General features: G+C 35.7%; 1 protein-coding gene and 1 long non-coding RNA gene across 2 annotated transcripts; both read left to right on the top strand.

The window, feature by feature from the left end:
* Nucleotides 1-7,152: 7,152 nt before the first annotated feature.
* Nucleotides 7,153-9,313, top strand: LOC311085709. Its single transcript, XR_014606914.1, has 3 exons — nucleotides 7,153-7,287; nucleotides 7,397-7,549; nucleotides 9,241-9,313. It is a non-coding gene; the product is annotated as an uncharacterized lncRNA (long non-coding RNA).
* A 3,885-nt stretch (nucleotides 9,314-13,198) lies between these two features.
* LOC311085679 (uncharacterized protein) lies at nucleotides 13,199-24,512 on the top strand. Its single transcript, XM_084118260.1, has 5 exons — nucleotides 13,199-13,322; nucleotides 14,828-15,148; nucleotides 17,837-18,145; nucleotides 21,551-21,652; nucleotides 24,176-24,512. The coding sequence occupies exons 1-5, from the start codon at nucleotides 13,277-13,279 to the stop codon at nucleotides 24,229-24,231; spliced, it is 834 nt and encodes a 277-aa protein (XP_083974386.1). The 5' UTR covers nucleotides 13,199-13,276; the 3' UTR covers nucleotides 24,232-24,512.
* Nucleotides 24,513-24,946: the final 434 nt, after the last annotated feature.

Genomic DNA, 24,946 nt, shown 5'->3' with positions numbered 1-24,946 from the left:
CAAAAAGAAATATAGCTTTTCTTTTAACAGCGTCACGAATGCCTCGAACATTTAGCTAAATAAATTAATTTGAACTTACCAAACTTGTAATCAGCCGTTTCAAAAATTTAACTAATTAACCAGTAGCCTATGGAACAAGTACCTTTGGAGAAAGTCAAAAACTGAGAAAGCATGAAACATTAGGCCTACATCAATCACAACACTTGCGTCGATCCCGATATGTATCCATAACTGCTGGCGGGTACCATCCGCTCAGGTAATGTCAGGAACACTGATGCGCACCCCTTCAATGTAGGCAAATCCTCCTCGAAAGCCGGCCTTCTTACCCTCTCTCGCACGTTTCACCAGTGGCCATGCTTTTTTTCCTTGCGGCTCGTTCGTCCGAAGACAGATCTTCTTTGATGTGTAGCCCGTTTTCCTTCAGATAGTGGTTGTCTTTGGCATCTCTCCACACTGTATCTCGATAAAGACGCATGGCGAACTGAATAATTATCACTCTGGGGCGACCATCTCCTCTTCCCTGTCCCAGTCTATGAACCGAATCCACGACATCTGGAAGTTTGTGCGTCAGACTCAGGTTAATACAGACATGTCGACTGACAAATGCAGTGTCGACGAGATGGACACAGAAGAAGAATTTGAGACATCTTTTCAGAGAGTATTTACACAAAAGATTTAATTTGTTCCAAATCTAAACCTATTGACATACATTTTCTGGGACATTATTGCGTGACAGGAACTGACGTATAAGCTCGACCTCAGGTAAAAACATGCAGAAAGGCTTAAAATTACAAAATACCTCTGGTTGGTGTCAGTGTGTGATGAGAGGCAAATGAGGTCACTTCCTGTGATTTGGGACCTTAAAGACATATCACACACTTTTCTTGGAATCTTTTATGCAAGTGTGACATGACATAACCCGGGGACACTTCTAAAAAATCAATTTATTTATTATTAATTAATTTTACTGAAGATTTTAATCGAATATAACATCTTAAATGTGCTATGGTATTGTTTTTTCTATGAATTTCAAATGTATAATTATTATTTATATGATGTATAGAATTGAGATTTGACCTGGGACAGTACATTTTAGGGGTTCTTAATTTTAAAAACAGTTTTTTAAACAAAAATAAAAAACAATTTAATCAAATACATATTCATATTCAACATATTCTGTTGTAAAACCCTCTAAATTAATTCACTGTATGACAGTTTTGGGAAATATGTGGATTACACCAGTTTTATAAAACAATAGTAGTGCCAGGACAGCAAATGTACGTTTCTGGTAGAATGTCCCAGTTCCTGTCACACAATAATGTCCCATAAAATGTATGTAGTGAATGCCACAGGTAATCTTCTTGTTTCATTGCAGATGAATATGTTGACTACTGCTAACATTTGTTTATTTATTTATTTTGAATAAACGCCTAATTTCAATTCAAATTCAATTTAATTTTGATGCTGCAAACGCTCATAAATGATAGATACAAATCTCTCTTTTGTCTGCGACAAAGATGAGCTGCATTTTAAGTTGTGTTTTGTTTATTAAAAAAAAGAACAAATGTTTATAACTGTATATTTGCATAATAATGAGTAATCAATGCAATTCAAACAGATTCCAATGGCACCAGTTAGTGCAGCGGAGAGGCAAAGACAGTGTCGGGCCCGTCGAAATGCTGATCCAGATAGGAAGGAGAGGCATCTTCAGAAAGAGAGCGACAGATGAAAACTAAAAAATAGCAGGAAGAAAAGTATTAAGGAAATGAGTGAGAGAGAACAAAGGCATAAGCGCAAGTTATGGCGGGAACAACAGAGACAATGCAGGCTGAACCGAAAGGTCACTGATTTGCAGCCACAAGGAGAGCCAGAACCAGGGACAGAGCCAAACTCAGGGCCATCATGGTTAGCAAGGACCAACTTTCTGATGACTCACACATAACATTATTAATAACTCACTATTGAAGTAATACAGCATTATAACCATTAAACGTACATTTAAGTTAGTAAGAAGGTGGTCAATTCAGAACGTCGGTTCATCCTTCGGTTCTTCCCCTTCAGTCACACATTCACACTCTCTCACTCAAAACTCTGTCCCTCTCATACACACTAATTATTCATTTCTATTGAATTGTTTTCTAATGTAATCTATGTTTTTGGCAGGCAAAAGTTATCTGGACAAAAACATTCCAAGAAGATGAGGAGAAAGCTTCATGTTGAACTAAATGTACTGAAAAAGATGATTTGTGATGAGAGAAGAAAAAAGGAAAAATATATAAAAAAAGGTTTGAGAGATTGCTCAAAAGATCAGGGTCCCCGAATACAAAGAGACAATACACTAGGAATGGAACCAAAGAAGATCAACATGAACGTTTCCAAGAAGCATTGGTTGAGGACCTACAAAAACGCGTTCTGCAAACTGCAAACATGAGGGTTATCACAAGCCTTTTGTCAGGGTCAATTCTAAAAAAATACAGATTGAAAAAATATGCCCAAGAAACTTTAGGTTTTGCTCGGCGTCGCTGGAAAACGGTCAGGGGGGATCCATATGCCTTCTCAAGAAAGAAGTGTGTCCGCATGTCGGAGGATTTAAAAAACAATGTAAAAACATTCTACTTGAGAGATGATGTCAGCCGCATGACCACTGGTAAAAAGCAGACCGTCACAAAAGTGAAGATAAGAATGCAAAAGAGATTTCTCTTAGATACGCTCAGGAACCTGCAAATGAAGTACTTGTCGGATAATCCAGAGAGATCCATTTCATATGCGCTGTTTTGCAGACTGCGGCCATACTGGGTAGTGCACCCTACAATATCAGACAGATCTACATGCCAGTGTAAACTGCATGAGAACCTGGGCTTCATAGCTCAGAGGCTTCATAGCCTGGCATTACTTGCCACCCCAGATCTTGATACGTTGACAACACAAATATGTTGTGATCCAAATAGCAGGGATTGTATGCACAATCTCTGTGGGATCTGCAGAAATAAAGACTTCCCCATGCTGAAGGAGTATGAGGGCTCCACCCAAGTGGAGTATTGGCAATGGGTGACTGAAGAGGCAGAACACTCAAAAGAGTCTTCAAGAAGACTGTGAAAAAGACCATTGAGACATCTCTAGAGGGTCTAATTGAACTTTTTAGTGATATGATGTCTAAATATAAACGCCATCTCTTCAACATCCGCCAACAATACAGATACTGCCGGGAACTGAAACAGAACCTGGATGAGAATGAATGCATTATCCATGTGGATTTTTCAGAAAATTATGTATGCAAGTATGCCTCTGAGATCCAGGCTGTGCACTTTGGTGCATCCCACAAGCAAGCCACGCTACACACAGGGATACTGTATGCAGGAGCCAATGCGGAGCAAGTTTGTTTCAGTTCTATCTCTCCATCCCGACAGAAGGGCCCCCCTGCCATATGGGAACATCTACAACCTGTGTTGTCATACGTGAAGAACCGCTTCCCTCTGGTTTATGTAGTTCATTTCCTCAGTGATGGTCCATGCTCCCAGTACAGACAGAAGGGGAACTTCTTCCTCTTCACTTCCCTTCTGTACAAAACTGGGTTTAAAGCTGGAACTTGGAATTTCTTTGAAGCCAGTCATGGCAAAGGGGTGCCGGATGGGGTTGGGGGTACCCTGAAGAGGACAGCTGATCGTTTGGTGAGCCACGGTTGCGATTTAAAAAATGCAACAGATCTGTTTGACGCTTTGGTCAATACAAACACAACTATTGTGCTGTTTTATGTCAGTGAGGAGTCCATTGACAAAGCAATAAGAGAGATGCCAGAGAGCATTCCCCAGGTACCAACAACCATGAAGATCCACCAGGTTGTCACAACCACAGCTGGTGAGATGGTGTACCGTGATGTGAGCTGCATGTGTGCTGTACAGAAGGTACTTACATGCACGTTTTGGTGCCAAATCCTTCTCATTCAAGTCAGAAAGCAGGAAATCTCGTCCATTGCAGGAGATTGCATGGGGTCCTGATGTTGTGGATAGGTGGTGTGTGGTCAAATATGATGGAGACCTGTACCCAGGCATTATCAAAGCCTTTGATGAGGTGCAGGCGCAGGTCAAATGCATGCATCATGTAGGGGTTAACAGGTATTTCTGGCCCGCGCGAGAGGACGTGATTTGGTATGTGTTTGATCACGTAATCAGTTTCATACCTCCTCCCCGACCCGTAACTGCTCGACACCATGAAATTGAAAGAGATGTGTGGGCAAAACTTATTGCCCACATTACTGAGGGTTAGGGTAGTACATTACTTACAGTAAGACTCAAGGACATTAATTTGAAAAGTTAGTCCTGGAACAAACCATCAAATACAAATACATCAATTTGTTATTAAAAAAGCATACCTAACTGAATCAGTTATATTACCTGCATGTAAGGATTTAATCATTAATGTTTGTAAAAATACATGTTTAGCTGTTTTAGTGACTGTTTTTAAATGTCTTTTTCTTGTTAGTGCTGATACAAAAAATGAAATACATCAATTTGTTATGTGTTTTTTTAAAAGCTTACATAACTGAATCAGTTTAGTATTACCTGTAAGGATTTAAGTTAATGATTTAAAGAATATGTCTTGAACTCGTTTAAAAATGTGTTTTATGTGTTGCTACTTGTTCATCATTATTCACCCTAACCTAACCCTAACCATAACCCTAACCTTTTTAAATAAAAAAGATTCAACTGTTAAAAAATGGTTTTGTACAACAATATTAATTAATACAATAATACTAAAGACAAGTGTGCTGTGTGTATTGTTTCTTCTATTATACAACTCTTAAGTTACTGATTCAATAAGGAATCTGGGTAAAGATATATGATAACATATATAGGATATATTAATGAATTTTACTTGTAGCCTACACAGGTTTAAAGTGGCTGATAATAGGCCTATTAGAGAATTAAAATACTGTTTACTTTTTATAATCGAGACTATCTTTTCCCATTGTTAATTGTGTTTGATTAATTTTATTAATAAAGACTTATCCACTATGTAAATACAGATTTTTAGTATATTACTACAAATTATAAACATTTTGTTTTTTTAGTTTTTCAGAGAAAATCTGGTCATTTTAATGTAATTCGGAATGCTTGATGGAAAAAATGTCAATCCTGTCACAACATTGTCAACCCTGTCACACCACGGTCAGTCCTGTCACAAAGTATATTTTAGTCCAAAAATGGCTATTTTGATTATAACAATTATTGAAATGGGTATATAGTGATAGTAAAGACTGGATTATATATTTACAATAATGCGTTGGTAACAAACTTTACCCCAAAAGCCCCTTATTCAACAACATTATGTGAACCTGATGGTCATTCTTTATCTAAGAGCCCACAAAACAAGCAAAATCAGCCTGATAGCTGTGTTTTTTTTAATGAATTATATGTTTCCTTCAATAAGGGACAGATCCTCATTAAAATGATGATATTTGTGCAGAAGAGAGCATATTCTTTAACACACTTACATTATCAGCCATGTCTGTGACGGAGCCTGACATTTTAAAGAGTAACTGCATATTAAAATGCTTATTATTCAAAAATTATTATGTGCCTAGGTGGGATTTCAATAATTTACAATTATTCACTATCTCCTTTGTTAAAGTCAGTGTTAAAGTTGAAGGTTAATACTACTTTTTTTTGGGGGGGGGGGGGGGGGGGGGGGGGGGGGAATAGAAAATGTACGTTTCTGGTAGAATGTCCCATTTAATACTTGATTATTGAACTTATTTACAAACAGGGCTGTACTAAACGGTATAAGCTTTGACGTTTCCTAACTTTTTTGCATGTCGATTCACGTGGTGAGAAAAAAAAAACAATTTAAAAAAAATAAATAAAAAAATAATATATATATATATATTTAACGCAAAACTTTCCTCACAGAGAGGCAGCACCTGTCGGGGCAATCTTTCTTTCTTTCTTTTGTGCTTGTTTTGACGTCATAACATGACAGGAATTAAAAGCTTCATTGGAAAACTTAAAGGTTCAAATGTAGATATGACATGACGAAAATGACGTTCAGTACGGCCATGAACGTCAAAGTATGAACGGTCAGAATGACCGCTGTGGTCGTTCTAGTAGTTATGGAATTCCGGTAGTTCTAGTTGTGTGATAATAGGGTGTGATCGTCCACTAGTGGCAAACGTTTTAAAACAGTTGTGACGCAACATTATTAGCACTTGAACACACCTGAACGAGCTAATCAGGGTCTTTAAGATGACGCCACTGTTGGAGTCGCACCTAAAACTCCAAAGTTGTATCTTTAAAACGCGTTTTCAAAAAGCGCGTTAAAACCCTCTAATTCCGTGCATTTCCAGCAGAGACAGAGTCCACTGTGAGATCGCAGGCCTCAGGATGACAGCTCGACTTTACTGCTCGTTGGTCGCTGTTTTATTGTGTCCCTCTGTTTGCTGGAGCGTAAGAAACCCGGATGATGGATTCACGGGTGAGATCTTTTAACTTCATTATAGCGCGAAGAAAATATGTAAATAACCTATATGTTGCTCTTCAGCTATCAGGTTGACCAAGCTACATTAGTATTAAATAAGATTAGCATGTTAATATAGTTAACATGCAAAGTAATTCTTTAGTGTCCTCAGTCTCACACTGAAGGCTCTCATCTGCAGTTTGGTGAGTGGCGCAAGCTGCAAACAGTGGCATTTTTCACCTCCACTTCTGAACAGCTGTTTCCCCGTAGACATTAGATTTCTGGTGGAAAAAGCCATTTCAGCACTCTCAGTCTCCCTGATGATCCTCTTGAATCATCTTCTGTATAGGGGCCGGTTGGTGCCTGGTGAAACTGAATTGCGTTTCTGTTTCTGATAAAGACACAAATGCACCGATTTGATTGTGGAACTGATTTGATTGTGTGTTCTCCCTGCATTCAACAAGTTTCATTAAATAGTGGATGTCAGAGGTCCTCCAAAAGAAACACTGAAAAAAATGTTGCTGTTGAGTTTCACAAATAATTACAAAGAAACTGCAAGTGACACATTAAATTAAATGTGAAACTTTGAAGGAGACAGACTGATTTTTTTTCATGGTAAAGAAAATTATTATTATTTAATGGTGAAGGAGACATTCAGCATTCAGGAATTATGGTTTCTGTCATGTGTTTGAATAACAGTAAAGCCAGGAGTGTGTCCAAGCACAGACGGAGGGATAGGATTGTGTGCTGAATTTTGTTCCCATGACGTTGACTGTCCGGAGGATGAGAAATGCTGCAGTAATGGATGTGGACATGCGTGTACAGCTCCATATACAGGTATTTATATTTTATTATATTAGTGTGTGGATCAGCTTTTTTAAAGTCAAAATGCAGGGAGTCATTCAACATTCACTGATATGCTGTTATTCAAACAAACACATGACAGTGGAACCAAAGCCCGGAGTGTGTCCAAATAAAACCCTTGAAGTAGCAGTGGCAGGAGTGTGTGTCGAGTCGTGTTCCCATGACAGTGATTGTCCAAATGATGAGAAATGCTGCAGCAATGGATGTGGACATCAGTGTACGGCTCCATACATAGGTATGTGTTAATGTGTTATGTGTAATGTTATGCAAACACAGATAAACCAAAGCCAGGAGTGTGTCCTAGGAAAATCATTGAACTTAGAGTGTGTACCAAGTCATCGCGCAAAAAGACAGATTTGTGAACAATGAATTCTAAACAGCCCAAAACCAAATTTTGGATTGTTCAACAAAGACATATGGAATTAATAAAACAAACTTGCCACAGAAGTCCTTGCAATGGCAACCCACTGGAAATTGATGCTGTAAAGGGAGACAAAAGTTAGGTAAAGAGAATTAATGTTACACATGCAGGCAGACAGATAGATACACAGACAGACAGGCAGACCTTTGCCTTTGGGTTTTATTTTTCAAGTTAAATTATTGTGCAAAATAGAAAATAGAAAAAGCCACCGCTCATCCGTCAATGAAGTCTTATAGTGAGGTGCTGCTAAACTAAATAATCATAGAAAATAGTACAAATACAGCAGCCGCACACTCAAAAACTGTGCAAGATCAATTTATTAGCAAGCTTTCGGTCTTGCGACCTTCTTCAGGCATACAAACAAAGTGAATGTGGCCATACAAAAGGGCTCTTGCCAATCACCTCTCCTAATAAGTTAAATTATTGTAAAATGTCATTTTATTTCTGTTTTGGTAAAGCTGCTGAATTTTCAGCATCAAGGATCATGTGACACTGAAGACTGGAGTAATGACACTGAATTCACTTTTGATCACAAGAATTAATTACTTTTCAAAATATATTAAAATAGAAAATACAAAAACTGTATTTTACTGTATTTTACTTTTACTGTATTTTTTAAATGAATGCAGCCATGGTGGGCATAAGAGACCTCTTTCAAAAAAGTGGAGCAGTTCCTTCTGCCAAGGGCTGCCTTTTCATTCAGAATACATAATGAGAGATTATAGTTTTATTTTAATTTTTTCATTTTAAAAGTAGACATTTCAAGCTTTTTATAGAAAGTGCAAATCCTGTTTGTTTTGTCAATTTTACAAAAGCACAGCATTTTGGTGTTATTGTGAGTGTACACAAATGCAATTTTGAATGATTAATTACCCGTATCTGTATGACCAAAAATGACAGAGTATTTAAGTTTTCCACAGGGTAAAAGAATGCAAGAGATTGCGCGTGTGCCTCCATGTCATGCAGTACCTAAGCGTGCTAATAGTTTAGCTTCCACACTCCTCCGCATAAACGCTTGCTTGCTTCTTGGACCACACAAAAATGTTAAATGACTATCTAAATGTGAGAGATCTTTGTCCTGTCTCAGACATTTGAAGACATATTTGAGAAGCAACTGTGGGGATGCCCGAAACCGCAGCTTGGAACATTTGACCATCGATCGATATACATAGAGCAAAGGCTCTGGTTTGAGACTTTAAATAGCAAGTAAATGTATCCCAGTGCTTTTTGTTGTCTCATTGTCGTTGACTGAAATTCCAAAATGCTTGCAGTGAATTTCTAGGCCTTTATAAAAAAATATTTGGGAACCGACTGATCTATGTACTTGTTTAACTTCATAAAATGAGAAAGTTTAAATGGTAATCAAATAATCATGTAAAAAAAAAAAAAAAAGGTTAAATCGAGTGGGTGAGGTTTTTCCCTCATGTTAATTTTATTCATGTAAATGAGCAAAAATGTTTTATTTTTCATCAATAATTGCCCTGCTCCCCCTGTCAATGATCTAGCGCCCCCTCAGCACCTGCATTCAAAATTTGCCGCTGCCCCTGGCTATAAACGATGAGAAATGCTGCATCAGTGTACAGCTCCATATAAAGGTATTTGTTATATTGACACCCCACACACACAGTTTTTCATAAATAGTTTATATTTGTCAAACTACATGAATTTGGCTCATTGCACCATTTCAAGCATTTGGCTTTACAAAATAAAGATTAATAATACTTGGAAAACAATTCGCTCAATAAGTAAAATGTTTTATTCATCCCTAAGTGTTTTGTGCTGTGTATCTGAGGTTGAATGCAGCTAAATGCACAGACTACAGCTGAATATCTGTATCCATGCAGTGTGAATGTCATGCTCTGTTTTTGTGCAGACAACCGTTGCCATGATGACCTGCCAGACAGAAGTGTTGCCACACCACCTGTGACTATTGCAGTTACCAGTCCTGATGATTTAACCATCAAAAAGAGTCCTCTGAGACTGATTTTTGCATACCATAATTGAGGTCTTACTTTCACCAAATAAATTTCAGTTTAGTAAAACCTATGCATGTTGTGGTTTAAGGCTTTAGGAGTGTTGCCGTTCCTCAGTCTGATGACTCTGTTGAAAGTGTGCAAGAGATCTTCTGGACTTTGCCCTTTTTGAAGCTTGTAGATTTTTTTTACTTTTACTGTGGACTTGGATATACTGCACCCCCTGCTGCCTTCTTGGAATTTAACGTGTGTTAAACACTTAGACACCCGGTTTGTTTTACCTCTAATGCCGAAGTGTTTGATTCTCACGGATCCCCTGGGGTGAGAGGGTAGAGGTGTTTTTACTAAGTTATATTTTTGGCCTTTTTATGTCTTATTGGATGGGACAGTACAGAGTAGACAGGAAAGCATGGGGCAGAGAGAGAGACGGGAATGGGATCGACAAAGGATTAAATTTTGAAGTAGGCTATAAATTTAAACTGTTAAATTATATAGAATGATCGTGTCTCCTTGGAGGAAACCACAAGATTCCTGTGGATGGGGGATGTTTTTTGCGATTAACTTTTTGAAACCGACTTTGTGAACCGTGTTGGTGAATCGATCATCCAAGGTATATTCTCTCAGGTTTCTTTAAAATATCTCAGTTTTTCCTTTCGAAGATGAACGAAAGTCTTAGATGTTTTGGAACTAGTGAAGGGTGAGTGATCATAACAGAATTTAAAGGTTTTTTTGGGGGGGGGACTATTTAATAGAAAACTTGTCTTTATTTTTATCCAAGTTTTTCAGGTAACCTCGTTATTTTGTGATTCTAGGTAAGATTTGTATTAAATTAACGTTACTTGTCTGTTACACTGACACAAAGTGTAACAGCAAGTCTTTTTCAGTTCAGCTACATTCAATTGGACCAATCAGAGCCAAGATTTTCAAGTCGAAGCAGACTGGAAGAGATGACGGTTCTGCCCTCTAAAGTTACTGGTAAATTTTAGTTGCTGTTTGCATGAATAAATAGCTCACTGTTGTGTTTTTTCCTAGGTGGATAGGTCTGCTATGCATTTGCTAATATGACAAACACGTGGTGGAATACTGACAATAACTGCTGTAACATGATAGTGACACTGATTTCTAGCAACTTCAGCACTGGGTATATAGTCAAAGTCTAAAGTCTTTGTTTAAAATCTATGTGGATATATTTTGCTGTCTTAAAACAACTATAAAACATTGTCCAATGTATCTGAAAACAAAAAAACAATTAGTCATAACATGTACAACCTTACATTAACATTATTTTTATTTGCAAAATTAAGCTGTATTTATTTCTGATTTACTGAACAATTTCTGAAATATTTATATTTGTTTCTCAGACCAGCTGCTATAGAAGAAAAACTGAAATCCAAGTGCAGAAATGAGCGAATAAGAGAGCATGTATGTAATCTCATATCACCTCTGTTATAGAGATTTTTGAATCAGGCCTATTGAAAGGTGATTCGGCCAGTCTTGGTAGGAAAATGTTTGCAACGTGTCCATTTCAGGTGTCTAATTTGTGCTTCCTTTGAGTCATTAATGTAAAAATCTGTTTATTTAATTGTTTTTTGGTAAAGCTGCAAGTCGCTTGTCCTAGTTGTCCTGGCATACAATGTTTTGCACAACTTCTAATTTCCTTAAATCTTTGCAACAGAGGTGAAGAGAGTGCATGTTAGTATGACCACAATAGATACGTTCATGGGAAATACCATAGGTTTAAATAAACCACAATTATCAATATACCACATACCCTCTAATACTCACAAGTTGCTTTATTACTGCAAATAACTATATCAGTGACTTTTTGATTGAACTCTGCTGACTGTAAGTGGTGTTGGGCTTCTTCTAATCTTATGCTCAATGTAACTCATAGTGCTGTATAGTGACGACGGACAAGAGGATAAAAATAAACACTCATGTCTAGCTTGATGAGGATATAGTCAAAGCTTTGTGTAGCTGCCGTCAAAGGCAACTCATATTTCAGTTCAATATGGTTCAGTTATTTTATATATATGTATGAGGTATATTTTCTTTCTTTGTGATTTATGTGTGTTACACGACTGTGTTATGCTTCATTTCTTAGTTTTCTATGTGATTTCGTTTAGTATTGTCTGCAAGATGTCAAGAATTTAAGGTTAATTTACGTTTTCTGTTTATTTATACCAGTTCTGACGGCAATATGGAAATGTAGCAAAAAAGGAACATGTAAAGACATGTTTGAAGACTCTCACCAAATAAATGCCCGTTAAAACCAAGGAATGACTTGAGCCTTTATTAAAACTCGAGAGGAGTAACACTTTGAAAGATAAACTGAGAAGTCAACGAAAGTCTAATGCATATCTATGCTAATACATATATGTAAACATGGATAAAAAAAATATTGATCATTGATTAATTTTATATAAATTCTTCTTCCCTTCTTCACAGATTCTGTGATAAAACAGTCTTGAAATACTACAGTGTCTGAACCACAAGCCCTCAGTTGCAGAAATTGAGTCGTACTGAAAGTGATCGTCCACTTGAAGATGAAGATGAAGATGTGACATTCAAACTCTTCTGTTTCTATGGTTCAGGCATTTGTAGGCCTAAGTTTGTAAATAATACATTTTTCACTTCTGCATGCTGTTTTTCTGAAACTTATATTTTAATTTTTCCAGAAAATTGCATTGTGATGTTTATTTATATAGTGATGTAATATTCATAGTGTACATTTCAGTAATACAGGTATAACCGAAATGTTCCTCAAAGAATTGTTTAAATATAGCTCTGCTATAGCATTTCAATGATCTTTATTATAATGTATTATGTTCAAGAGATTATATATGCTGCTGTATTTTTTTTTTATTTACTCATGTATTTATTTTGCAATGTACACAAAATAGTATATTAAAGTTTTCTTGATTTCAGAGTGTGTATGTCTTAACATTTATATTTAATTATTTTTGCACTTTTAATATACAATTTTGAATACTGAATAAAACGGCTTTATAATAAACTATTAGTGTAATTCTAATATATTTCTAATGAGCTCAGAGCTGAAATATTCTTGAAGTATCCTACATTAAAATGAAGCTTCAAATATATTCTAACTGTAGTTTAATAACTATAAAAGTATATTTTAAATGAACTGAAAAGAAATACACTTAAATGTACTTGAAGTGGTTCCATTTTAGCACAATTTAATATAAAATATCACATTTAATACGCATTTAATACTATAAGTTAAATACTAAGTAGGCTATATCCAAAAAAGCACAATTTAAATATATTTCCTTTTCACCCCATGACGGACTGAGTTGACCTCCAAACTAAGCAGAGACGACCAATCAGCAATCAGAACACCGAAAAACATTTTACATCCTACTACGCACGTTTTTAAAAAAAAATAAAATAAAATGTATTATTTATTTATTTATTTTTACCGTTTTGAAATAGTAGGCCTATGGCGTAACGCTTTTGCAGAAATCACGTGACAATTTGCTACGAGCCCATCCTTACAGCATCACTTCTTTTGTTCAGTTTGTACGCGGACAGAAGCAACATCAGGATGAGGAACCTTTCCGTCTTTTTTGGGGCTTTATTACTCGTGGACGGTGAGTCACATTCATTTTCATTCATTCAACACGTTGGGTTTCAAATATAAACCGGAAAAAATAAACTTTGCATTTGCTGTTGTCATCTAATTTGCTTATGTGTGTTGTTTCTAAACAAACTGATACTTTTCTACAAATGATGTACAAGGTTCGGGAGAAACGCGTTATAATGATCATCAAACAATCAAGTTATTCCAACCAGCTGTCAGCAATCAGTAATCAACAGGTCCACTCAATCAATACACAGTCGACACACCCATATTCAGCATCCCTCCTCCACCCCATCTCCTCACACTGGCCTGCCCCTTGTTATCTTCCTAACTAAGAGATACGGGGGGAGTAGCCTACTCTGGGTTCGGGCCCAATTTCCGCATAACTGTTTATTCTCTGTTCATTTGTAAGTGTGAACTAGACGTGGTCATAAATCATAGTGTGAAAGTGATTCCACCATAATGGTATTTTTGGGGTTAAATTGGTTGTGCATGTGCGTGGGTTTGTTTGGTAGTGAACACTAGAGGGCGCCGACGACTTGTAATATTCTGCACAACACTTTATTTATTTTTTATTTTTTGGTCGGTCGGTCGGTAGGGTGGGGTCGTGTGTGAATTGTAACATTATACTCCTCGTGTTTGAAACTTAACCACACATTTTCTGTTTGTACTGCAAAGATAACAATTGTCATTTAATAGCTGATACTTGTAACTAGTTTGAATCACATTTGAATGCACTGGCTTAGAAGAACTCCAAAACAGACAGAAACATATATATATATTTGCAACCATCCCCAGTCTCCCCTACTGGGGAATGTGAGATGGGATATGAGATGAGAATGTTTTGCATTCTTCCTAACAAATGTTTTCATCTAATTATGAGCTGTTTCTTAAATTTAACTTTGACCACCACCTTTTATATATATATATATATATATATATATATATATATATATATATATATATCTTTAGATATATAGCCTATTTTTATTGACTTCTACTAGTACTACTATACTACTAATTTCTAAGTGGTTAAATTATGGTGAAAGAACTATTTCAGAGAAAGAACTATTTCTAATTTACAACACTGTCTGGTCTCCCCTGTATTAGAAGAATTATACAGCTTTTCGTTGTGGATTTGTATTATCTGACATTTAACCTTGGAAGACTATTTATTTTGGTTCATTGCATTGATTTCTTAAATACACCAGACTGCTGCAAAAATAATGATGTGTTAGGAGACTGAGATCAAGCTCAGTTGTAAATGGATGTGTAAAGTGTGGTTACCATTAAAAATTAATTTTAAAAAGTATATGCTCAGATACAGACTCGGTGATTCAGACCCAGTTCTGGATTGTGGATTTCAGTCACACAGAGAGCACTTCAGTACAATAATGAAGAAAAAAACACTGTGTATCAGGGTAAATTCACTGTAACATTTACTTTACTGCAAAAAAAAAAAAAAAAAAAAATTGGCAGGATTGATCAGCTTTTATTTATTTCTTCCCCCACCAGGTGTTTTTGGTGTTGAGAAAGTTTATGTGTCAGTGATGGAGGGAGATTCTGTCACTCTAAAACCTCAAACTGAAATACCAGAAGATGCTTCAGCTCAGTGGTGGTTTGGTGATTTAATCATAGCTCGAATTAATAAAGCAGCTGGAATCTTCTCTACATCTGAGGGTGATAATGTGGGATTCAATGGCAGACTGAAGCTGGATCATCAGACTGGATCTCTGACCATCACAAACACCAGAACCAAACATACTGGACTCTATAAACTACAGATCTGGACCACAGCTCAGACACTACTTGACATATTCAGTGTTACTGTCACCGGTGAGTAACTCAAGTATTACAATCTGAGAACTGGATTAAAATCTAGATTCATTTTCTGATAAGTTTAGATGATGTGGAATAATCAGAGGTTTATTCTTCAAAACCTGTTGTTGTTTTTGTAAATTAAAAAAGCAGTGAGTGTAAGTTAAGAGAATAATGTGTAAAAAATGAAATATGTGTAAAGGAAATATTATCTATTGACAGAACTATAACACTGATGCTTCAGAGAGTAACTGTTCAGAACCACCCGTTTTAATGTTGCGTGAATAAGTGTGAACGATATAAATAAAACATAAAGCATATAGCCTAACATTAAATAAAACATTTGCAATGGGTTTGTAAAATGTTTTTTTTAATGCATGTTTGGCCTGAGTGTTTGTTGCATTTCCACTGTTTTGATCGGTAGGGGTCACCAGCCTGTGGCGTTTCGAACGATTTGAAACAGTTAATCATTTTGTGAAGCAATTGGTTCAATTTATTCAAAGATTTGAGTTTCTCCCATCACCAGTGACAATAAAACCATAAGGCAGGAAATGGCATTACAGAGAAAAAAGCTGTAGACAATTTTAAATGTCAAGGTTATTTTTTATAAAAACAATAATACAAACCTTTATCTGGTCAAACAAGTGAAAGTGACTTGATGTGTAGCCAAGTACGGTATCCCATACTCTGAATTTGTGGTCTTGAATTTCACCCATCCAATTACACACACACACACGCACACACATACAGTACATCAGTGAGTAGCCTATTGAACACAAACACACCCATTTTTGCTGTGGCGCCCGGGGAGCGATTGAGTGTTTGGTGTTTTGCTCAATGGCACCTCAGTGGGTAATGAGAGTGGAAGAGAGCGCTGTTCATTCACTCCCCACATTTCCTGCCGGTACTGAGACCGCAACCTTCGGGTTACAAATCCGACTCTAACCATTAGGCCACAACTGCCCTCTTCAAATAAAGTAACCCTTTAAAAATGTATATTTATGACTCCGAAATATTTGTGAGAAATGTATTTTATGTTTTTAGTGTACAGTCATGTGTGTTTATAGCCTGGTTCCGCCCTCCCAGAGAATGTCTAATAAGGGGAGAACTTCCACTCTCACTACACTTCCGACTTCTGAACTGGTTGCAGTTCCACTCTGGTTCCATATGAGGGCGCTCACAGGACGAGTGCAGAATGAATGGAGGTCTATGGTGCTATACCCCTCAAAATCCACTTTTTTCAGGATATAATTTTTTGTCTAGTAATTTTGAATGTTGTATTCGAAAGGAGATGCAAATAAATTACACATTGCTGGGTGTTAGATTTTTTAGAGTCACTTATTTGCTTTAAAAAGTCTTTTAAAATGTCAATGACGTCATACACATCGTACGACCAGAGATACTGCTTTACGGCAATCCTTCAGTCACTTTGGTGCTTTCACGCTCTGCACTTTCTTTTCTCTTGAGCCATCGACAACACAGCTGACACAGGTAAATACACGTGCTAGAAGAGTTTTTGTTTTGTTTGTTTCTGGTCCCGCTTTGGATGCCATCAAGCGGTATCTCTGGTCGTAATCAGTCCTTCACTGACCAATCAGCATTCATTAGCAGAATGCTAGCGTGCTATGGGCAACAACAACTCAACCTGTAAGAAATCGAAAGGACATAAGTACTTGTTCATTCAACTTTCGACCTATAACCCATGTTGAACTTGCAAAACCTACAATCAAATCTGAGATTTCTCAACGGCAATCGGGTGAAAGAGACAAATTTAGCCGTCTAGCTCCATAGACTCCCATTCATTTTGCACTCATGGGTGATCGCCCCCAGTGGAATTCTGGTGGAACTACAACCAAAATTCGGTACAATAGGACTTAATAGGGAGTGGCCAGGCTCTCCGTAGACGGCTCTGGCCCTCCTACGTACTTCCGCTCAATTTTCATTTTCCTTCAGTACTACATCTGGGTTTGCTGTATATTCGTAGGTTTTCTCCGAACAAATTTTTACCGGTCCAATCAGCGAACAGAGGGAGTGGCTGAGAACGATGACGTTGATGTGCGCTAGTTCAAGTTGTAGACATGCGTCACAACTAACTTTTTTGTTTTGTGCGATGATGTTGTTGAAGTGTTTTCTTTCACTATTTACGTAACACTCTGTAACTACGTAACATATACTCTGGCAGATCCAGAGTGGCTCTGGGCAGATCCAATAGTTTTAAACTTCAACAGAGTACCCGGCTTCAAGGAAGATGACGCTTGTCAATGGAGAGGGGCCAGACTCCATGTACAAATTAAATGTACGAGAGTCTGGTGGGACCAGGCTAGTGTGTTCATGGTGCAAAGGAAATATGTTTGTACTTTTTTAAACTGGGTCAGGTGATGGCCAAAGCTACAGTATAATTCATGTTACTCACTGAACAATTGTTCATTTGTACTCATTTTTTATTGTGCTCAATGAATAATTCTTAATTTCTAATATTATTTTATAATATTTTCATTATAAACATACTGGTTTGTAGAAAAATATTTTTAACATTCAATGCACTTGGTTGTTATTGTAGTTATTTACCTATATAAATATGTATATATATATATATATATATATAGTGACTAATAAGGTGGATACTCAGTTGCATGTGTTCACTGAAATTACTTACAGTGTTATAAAATGTTAATCTCATAGAAACTGTTTCTGTATTTTCTCTAGAAATGAAGATTATGTCAGTGAAGGAAGGAGATTCTGTCACTCTTCAGACCGATACTAAAACACAGAGAGATGATCAGATACTGTGGATGTATGGAGCTGAAAGCACCCGTATAGCTGAAATCAACAGAGCGGTCAGTGAGTTCTCATTATATGAAGATGTTCTTGATGAGAGATTCAGTGACAGACTGCAGCTGGATAATCAGACTGGATCTCTGAACATCACAAATATCACAAACGCTGACTCTGGCGTCTATATACAGACCAGCCGCCGCAGAGCCACCAAAGGTTTAATTAATGCTCTTTTCAGTGGTGAGTAGAGTTTGTTTGTTTTATTTTTTGTCATGCTATAAAATGTGATTGCATTAAATCAGTCATTAATATTTGCTAACAATTCTCAAGTCTGTGCAGAAAAAAACTTGGACATATTTCAGCATAAAGGATATTAACATTATTTTACAGGAAAATACTTTATTTAAAAGAAGATCTACAGATTTCATCTTAAAGATAAAGCTGCTTAACTAAATGGAAACATTAGCATTCTAACTATGTTTGTGGTGACACTGGTGAGCTTAAAATTCAGGTACATACTTTTTTCTAATAATCATCATGTGAATTAATACGAAATCACCACCTCATAAAATAGTTACATTTCCCCATGAGATCAGGTTGAGCATTTTCTGCTTCCCCCATAACAATGTCAGTGCCTCTGCTTTAATGGTGTTATTAAAGGGTTAGTTCACCCAAAAATGAAAATTGTCATTAATGACTCACCCTCATGTCGTTCCAAGCCCGTAAGACCTCCGTTCATCTTCGAAACACAGTTTAAGATATTTTAGATTTAGTCCGAGAGCTTTCTGTTCCTCCATTGAAAGTCAATGGACGGCATACAGTCCATGTCCAGAAAGGCAATACAGACATCATCAAAGTAGTCCATGTGACATCAGTGGCTCAATCTTAAGTTTATAAAGCGACGAGAATACTTTTTGTGCGCAAAAAGTAAACAAAAATAACAACTTTATTCCAGTATTCATTTCCTTCTCTCTAGGCCTCGAGCTATTTCACGTAGTGTTTTTGCGCAGCGTGTCTATGTTGTACGTCACACGTAGGCTCACTATTGGCCGACGCTGGTCATGTGTGATGCGTGTGACGTACAACACAGACGCGCTGCGCAAAAACACTACGTGAACTCACTCGAGGCCTAGAGAGAAGGAAATGAATAGTGGAATAAAGTCGTTATTTTTGTTTACTTTTTGCGCACAAAAAGTATTCTCTTCGCTTTATAAACTTAAGATCGAGCCACTGATGTCACATGGACTACTTTGATGATGTCTGTATTGCCTTTCTGGACATGGACAGTATGCCATCCATTGACTTTCAATGGAGGAACAGAAAGCTCTCGGACTAAATCTAAAATATCTTAAACTGTGTTCCGAAAATGAACGGAGGTCTTACGGGCTTGGAACGACATGAGGGTGAGTCATTAATGACATAATTTTCATTTTTGGGTGAACTAACCCATTAAAAGGATACTCCACCCAGAGTAATCATACCATCCCAGATGTACACTACTGGTCAAAAGTTGGGAATAATTAAGATTGTATTTTATGTTTATGAAACAACAAGTCTGTTATGCTCACTAAGACAACTGTTTTCTATTTGAATACATTTTAAAATGTAAGGAATTCCTGTGTTCATCCCTGTGATGGCAAAGCTGAATTTTCAGCATCATCACTTCAGTCTTCAGTGTCACATTATTTGTTACATTATTTTGAGGTTGCAGTCCAAAACAGTGACTCTAATCACCATACAGGCAAAAGTTCACTTCATGAATGACCACACTGCTCATGTGATATTATTGCTAGCACACATGGGAGTTATTGTAGGCACATAATCAACATTTTATCTCTTTGGAAAGGCATATCGGCATCATTTTTCATACCAGGCCAATGATTTCAGTTCAAGCCTTTTTTGACTGATTCCAATGGCGTTCCAGTAATTTTGACCTTACCCTAAATGCAGTAATTTTGTGTATCCCTACGGTGCAGATTAATTGCATGTTTATGTGCCTGATAACCAAAATGTAGAATATTTTGATTACAAATATTATAATATTCTGATATTTACTTACAAAGAGATTCATCATAAGAAGGCAATAAATAGGGAATAGAGAATAAAGAATAAATAATTCTCAAAGAATAATGAGAGCACGGAGGAAGGAAAATAATGGAAAATAATGGTTTCATTACAAAAAAATGGTGATTATCTCTGAGGACACCCAATTTATTATATAAAATTGACCATGTGATTCTAACCATGTCATGTCAACAAATGGAACAGTCATCCAGCTGTTTATTATCATGTTAATTATTGTGCCTACAAAAATCTTTACTTCATTGGCAATCAACTATTCCCCCAAATTATGACATCAGTCAATATGCCATTATTTTCACCAAACAGTATTCTCATTCCACACAAAAAAAAATATACAAATCTAACTAAAATCATTGGTTCTGTGGTGATTTTACAACTAGTTGGCGATCAACAGGCTCAGAACTTCAATAGAATTTTAGACTACTCTCAAAATCCTGAAAAACATGCTGGATATTTAGCATTATGGCACACTTATACACACACACACACACACGATCTTAGTAATTTGAATGAGTTTGGAACAACCAACCAACGGTTACCAACAGACTTTGAAGCTGCTCATCATTGTCTGTGGTAAGTGACAGTGACTTTAGTGAATACCGGTAGGTCTGCCCCAGTGTTTTGGGAAAATAATGGTAATATGGATGTTGTAATGGTAATTAACTGAAAGGACCATGCCAGTTTTCAAACAAGTAGGCTATATTTCTGATGATTCCTCATCCCAAACATATCCCTGTAGCAGCAGCATTCATTCTCTACTAGTTTACTTAGCTAGCTTTAGCCGTTTTAGCTAATTTAGGTGGTTTCTTTAAACGGCCATAACTCCTCACAGGAATGGGGTAGAGACTTACTTTTTTTATGTTCTAGAGGTATGTGTCCTATATGTCCATTTTGCTTCAACCGGAAGTTGAAAAATTATGAAAATTTCAACTGGACTTGCTAGGTAAAGAAATATATATATGAGAATAAATGCTACTTTGGGATACGTTTGGAGCGAGGAATCATTAGAAATACACTTGTATGAAGGCTGGTGTGGTCCTTGAAGTGTTTTTCATGTCAGACAGATAGTAAGGATAACTAAAGGCTGCAATAAACGTTAGCTGCCGTTAGCAATTAGCTACATGTTGTTACATTCAGGTTTAGAGAACTTGTAACTAGTTAGCTTGTGGCATAAATGGCCACTCAAAAACGATATGTGGCTATATTGGATATCAGACTGTACACAATACTGAACAATACAAATGATCTGTGGAAGGAACACCTGGCTGAAGTGGAAAAGATGTTACCATACCTTTAACTGCTGCCTACTACAAGTATGTATCCTACCTGATCCACTACCTAGAAGCTATGAGAAGCTTGCCTACACTGGCTCCAAACATCTATAGGGAATTCAAGGATGGGAAGTTCACTGTACGTCAAACAGAAGGAGGGTTCAATGGTGTCTGGAGTCCTGGACAGACATGGCACTTGAAAGATATTCACTCAGGTTATATAGTGCTTATGTTTAAAGTGTTTGTAATAGATCAGACACATTCACACTAATATCTGTATTTATCATTACAGATTCAGGTCTGTCTCCAGGTGCTATAGCAGGGATTGTTGTTGGTGTTCTGCTGGTGTTTGCATTTGCTAGTGTGATTTGCAATCACTGCAAAATACCTGAGGGTAAGTATCACAGTTCACATAATTTGGAAATAAACCTGAGTAAAGTCTGAATACTGTTAAACACTAACAGATGAAGGGCAGACACTGATCTACTCAAACTGAACATAGTAACTGCAGATACGACAGTGTTTGATCTCAGCAACAATTGCACTTTGCTGTGTCGGTGTATGATGTGCCCTCATTAATCTATAATGAAGATATTAAATATTTTAAATATATATTAAACACATTACAAAGAAGCTGTTTAACTAGGCTGTAGAGGCATCATATCCTGGACAGATCAGGTCACGTATTTCTTACAACTAAACATAAAATAAGCTTATAATAACAATTAATAATAAAATAATAATATTACTGTATAATTAATTAAAAGCAACATGGTACTTCTGCAAGTTCATACTGCGAACACAAATCTGCACACTGAACAATTTAAGAATGGTACAAGGCAAATGTTTAAATTTAGATAATGAAGATGTTTGGTCTGATAAGATTATTTAGCAACTTCAGCACAGACTAAAATTACTGGCAGGACACTTTCTCCATCCAGTATGATCTGATCTGATTGGCTGGCTTAAAGTTATAGTTTTCACAACGAATTTGAGATGTGTTAATCTGAATTTATAGTAGCAACTATAGACAAGAAGAACTGTGATCGGCTGCTTTAGATGTCGGTCAGATTGATCTTCATATTCTTGTATGCCAGTGAAAATTAAAGTTTTATAAAAGATTAAAATATGTGTTTGTTTCCTGAAAGGGAATCAAAATACTGCTCAGGATGGACAAACACTGTAAGATGTGTGATATGGATTCATTCTTGTTCATTCAGGCATTATTACAACATTGACACCATTAATACGAATATAAAGATAAAGATGACCTTGATCTCTTTTTAATTTAACTTTACAATTTTGTCAGATTTTCTTGGCTTTACTACAGAGAATTCTTACAAATACTTTTCTCTGTGTGACACACTGACCTTCATTTAGATATTAACCTTGTAATAATATATTCAATATATATTCTGTATATAACATGCTGTATATTCTATAATAACTTGCAATTTAAAAGAAAGATTTTAGTTTTCACAGATTTAATTATTGTATTTAAATATTATGTATAATATATAAATTATATATTATGTATAATATATTAATTTTCCCTTTTGAGTAGATTCTTCACTATTTGAAACACAATAAACTCGGAGTGACACTTTAAAATAAAATGAAGGAATCTATTATTATTGGATGTATTCATTAAATGTACATATATATATATATATATATATATATATACAGTACCAGTCAAAAGTTTGGAAACATTACTATTTTTAATGCTTTTGAAAGAAGTCTCTTATGCTCATCAAGCCTGCAGTTAAAAACAAAAAAAAAAACAAAAAAAAAAAACAGTAATATTATGAAATATTATTACAATTTAAAATAATGGTTCTCTTTTTTAATATACTTTAAAATGTCATTTATTTTTGTGATGCAAAGCTGAATTTTCATCAGCAAGTACTCCAGTCTTTGGTGTCTTATGATCCTTCAGAAATCATTCTAATATGATGATTTGATACTCAGTTATTATCAATGATGGAAACAGTTGTGCTGTTTAATATATTTTTTTGAAATACTTTTTTCAGGATTCATTGATGAGTAAAACGTTAACAGCATTTATTCATAAAAACAGCATTTATTCAAAATAAAAACATTTCTAACAATATAAATCGTTACCATCACCTTTTATCAATTTAACGCATCCTTGTTGAATTAAAGTACTAATTTCTTTAAAAAAAAAAAAGTTATTGTTCCCAAACTTTTCAACGGTAGTGTATATTGTTACAAAAGATTTCTATTCTAAATAAATACAGTTCTTTTTAACTTTTTATTCATCAAATAATCCTGAAAAAAGTATCTCAGGTTATAAAAAAAATATTAAGCAGCACAACTGTTTCCAACATTGATCATAAATCAGCATATTAGAATGATTTCTGAAGGATCATAAGACACCAAAGACTGGAGTACTTGCTGATGAAAATTCAGCTTTGCATCACAAAAATAAATTACATTTTAAAGTATATTAAAAAAGAGAACCATTATTTTAAATTGTAATAATATTTCATAATATTGCTGGGGTTTTTTTTGTTTTTGTTTTTTTTAACTGCAGGCTTGATGAGCATAAGAGACTTCTTTCAAAAGCATTAAAAATAGTAATGTTTCCAAACTTTTGACTGGTACTGTATATATATATCAATGCATTGATCATTTTTCAATGGTCTGTTAAGCAAGTAAATTTAACAATGAATGAAAAGCTTAACTGTTTAAACAAACAGTTTAATTAATACAGCAGGAGCCCTGACTCTGTTGATAACACTCAGCATTAAACATTTTTGTTAATATGGCTTCATTTAATAAACACTGTTAATACAGTAAATTGAAATGCAATGCTGCGTCAGTGCTATAGGCAGACATAAGACTGTTTCTTTCTCTTTTTATCTTCTGTGATTCTTTCATTGTTTTCTCACAGATGATGCGGAAAAGAACGAAACAAGTGATGGTGATTTAGTTTGTTACACTTTGTAAGAAGGCTTGATTATTGTAATTTTTTTACAGATTATATCAGAAATACTCAAACTGAACTTGATGTGTATATATGCTTTTTTCTTGATGGCTTATTTTTTATTTGATGGTTTGTTTTTTATTCAATGTATGCTTAAATACTTTAAATGATTGCTGCCTTAAAAACCTTGAAAGAATATAGACACCGTGCTATTTTTTTTTTTTTTTTCCTCAAGTAAATCTGTCTCTGTCTCCTAATAAGATGGGAATGTGAAATCTTAAATGTAAAGTGACTGATTATGAGGACTAAAAGCTCAGAGTGTCTCTCTGATATTCTGTGTTCATACTAAAGTTACAAATCTATCTTACTGTCTGAACAGTTTTTTCAGGCCTCATTGTGAATGAGTATTATGAAAATTAATGCTTGTTTTTCTATAAATGTGTTGCATGTTTGTGTTCAAAATACTATAATAATGGATTTTAAAAATTCAGTATATTCAGTATATGAGAAACATACTGATTTATAGTGTTATGGAATATGCAATTATTTATTATAATTATGCCTTTTGGTATATGAAGTACTTATGTGTCGTAGTAAACCACAGTTGTAACTGTATTAAGAAAGTGGTTTTATAAAGAAAGACACCAGAAGTTGTTGTTAAACAATTTATTAAGAAAGTGTTATATAATGTAAGACACTTGTAATAATCATTGTAACCATATGTTGGGAAAATGGTTT

Source organism: Abramis brama (assembly GCF_963993115.1).
Source record: "Abramis brama genome assembly, chromosome: 6".
In the NCBI taxonomy this organism is placed as follows: domain Eukaryota; kingdom Metazoa; phylum Chordata; class Actinopteri; order Cypriniformes; family Leuciscidae; genus Abramis; species Abramis brama.
The sequence above is the reverse complement of the archived record's forward strand: the minus strand, read 5'-3'. Positions and strand labels throughout refer to the sequence as shown.

Bases quoted from the DNA above. Each gene is read 5' to 3' on its own strand.
- LOC311085679 (XM_084118260.1), top strand. From the start codon at position 13,277: ATGAGGAACCTTTCCGTCTTTTTTGGGGCTTTATTACTCGTGGACG. The intron at 13,323-14,827 runs GTGAGTCACATT...TTCCCCCACCAG, and splicing joins GGCTTTATTACTCGTGGACG to GTGTTTTTGGTGTTGAGAAA. The intron at 15,149-17,836 runs GTGAGTAACTCA...TATTTTCTCTAG, and splicing joins ATTCAGTGTTACTGTCACCG to AAATGAAGATTATGTCAGTG.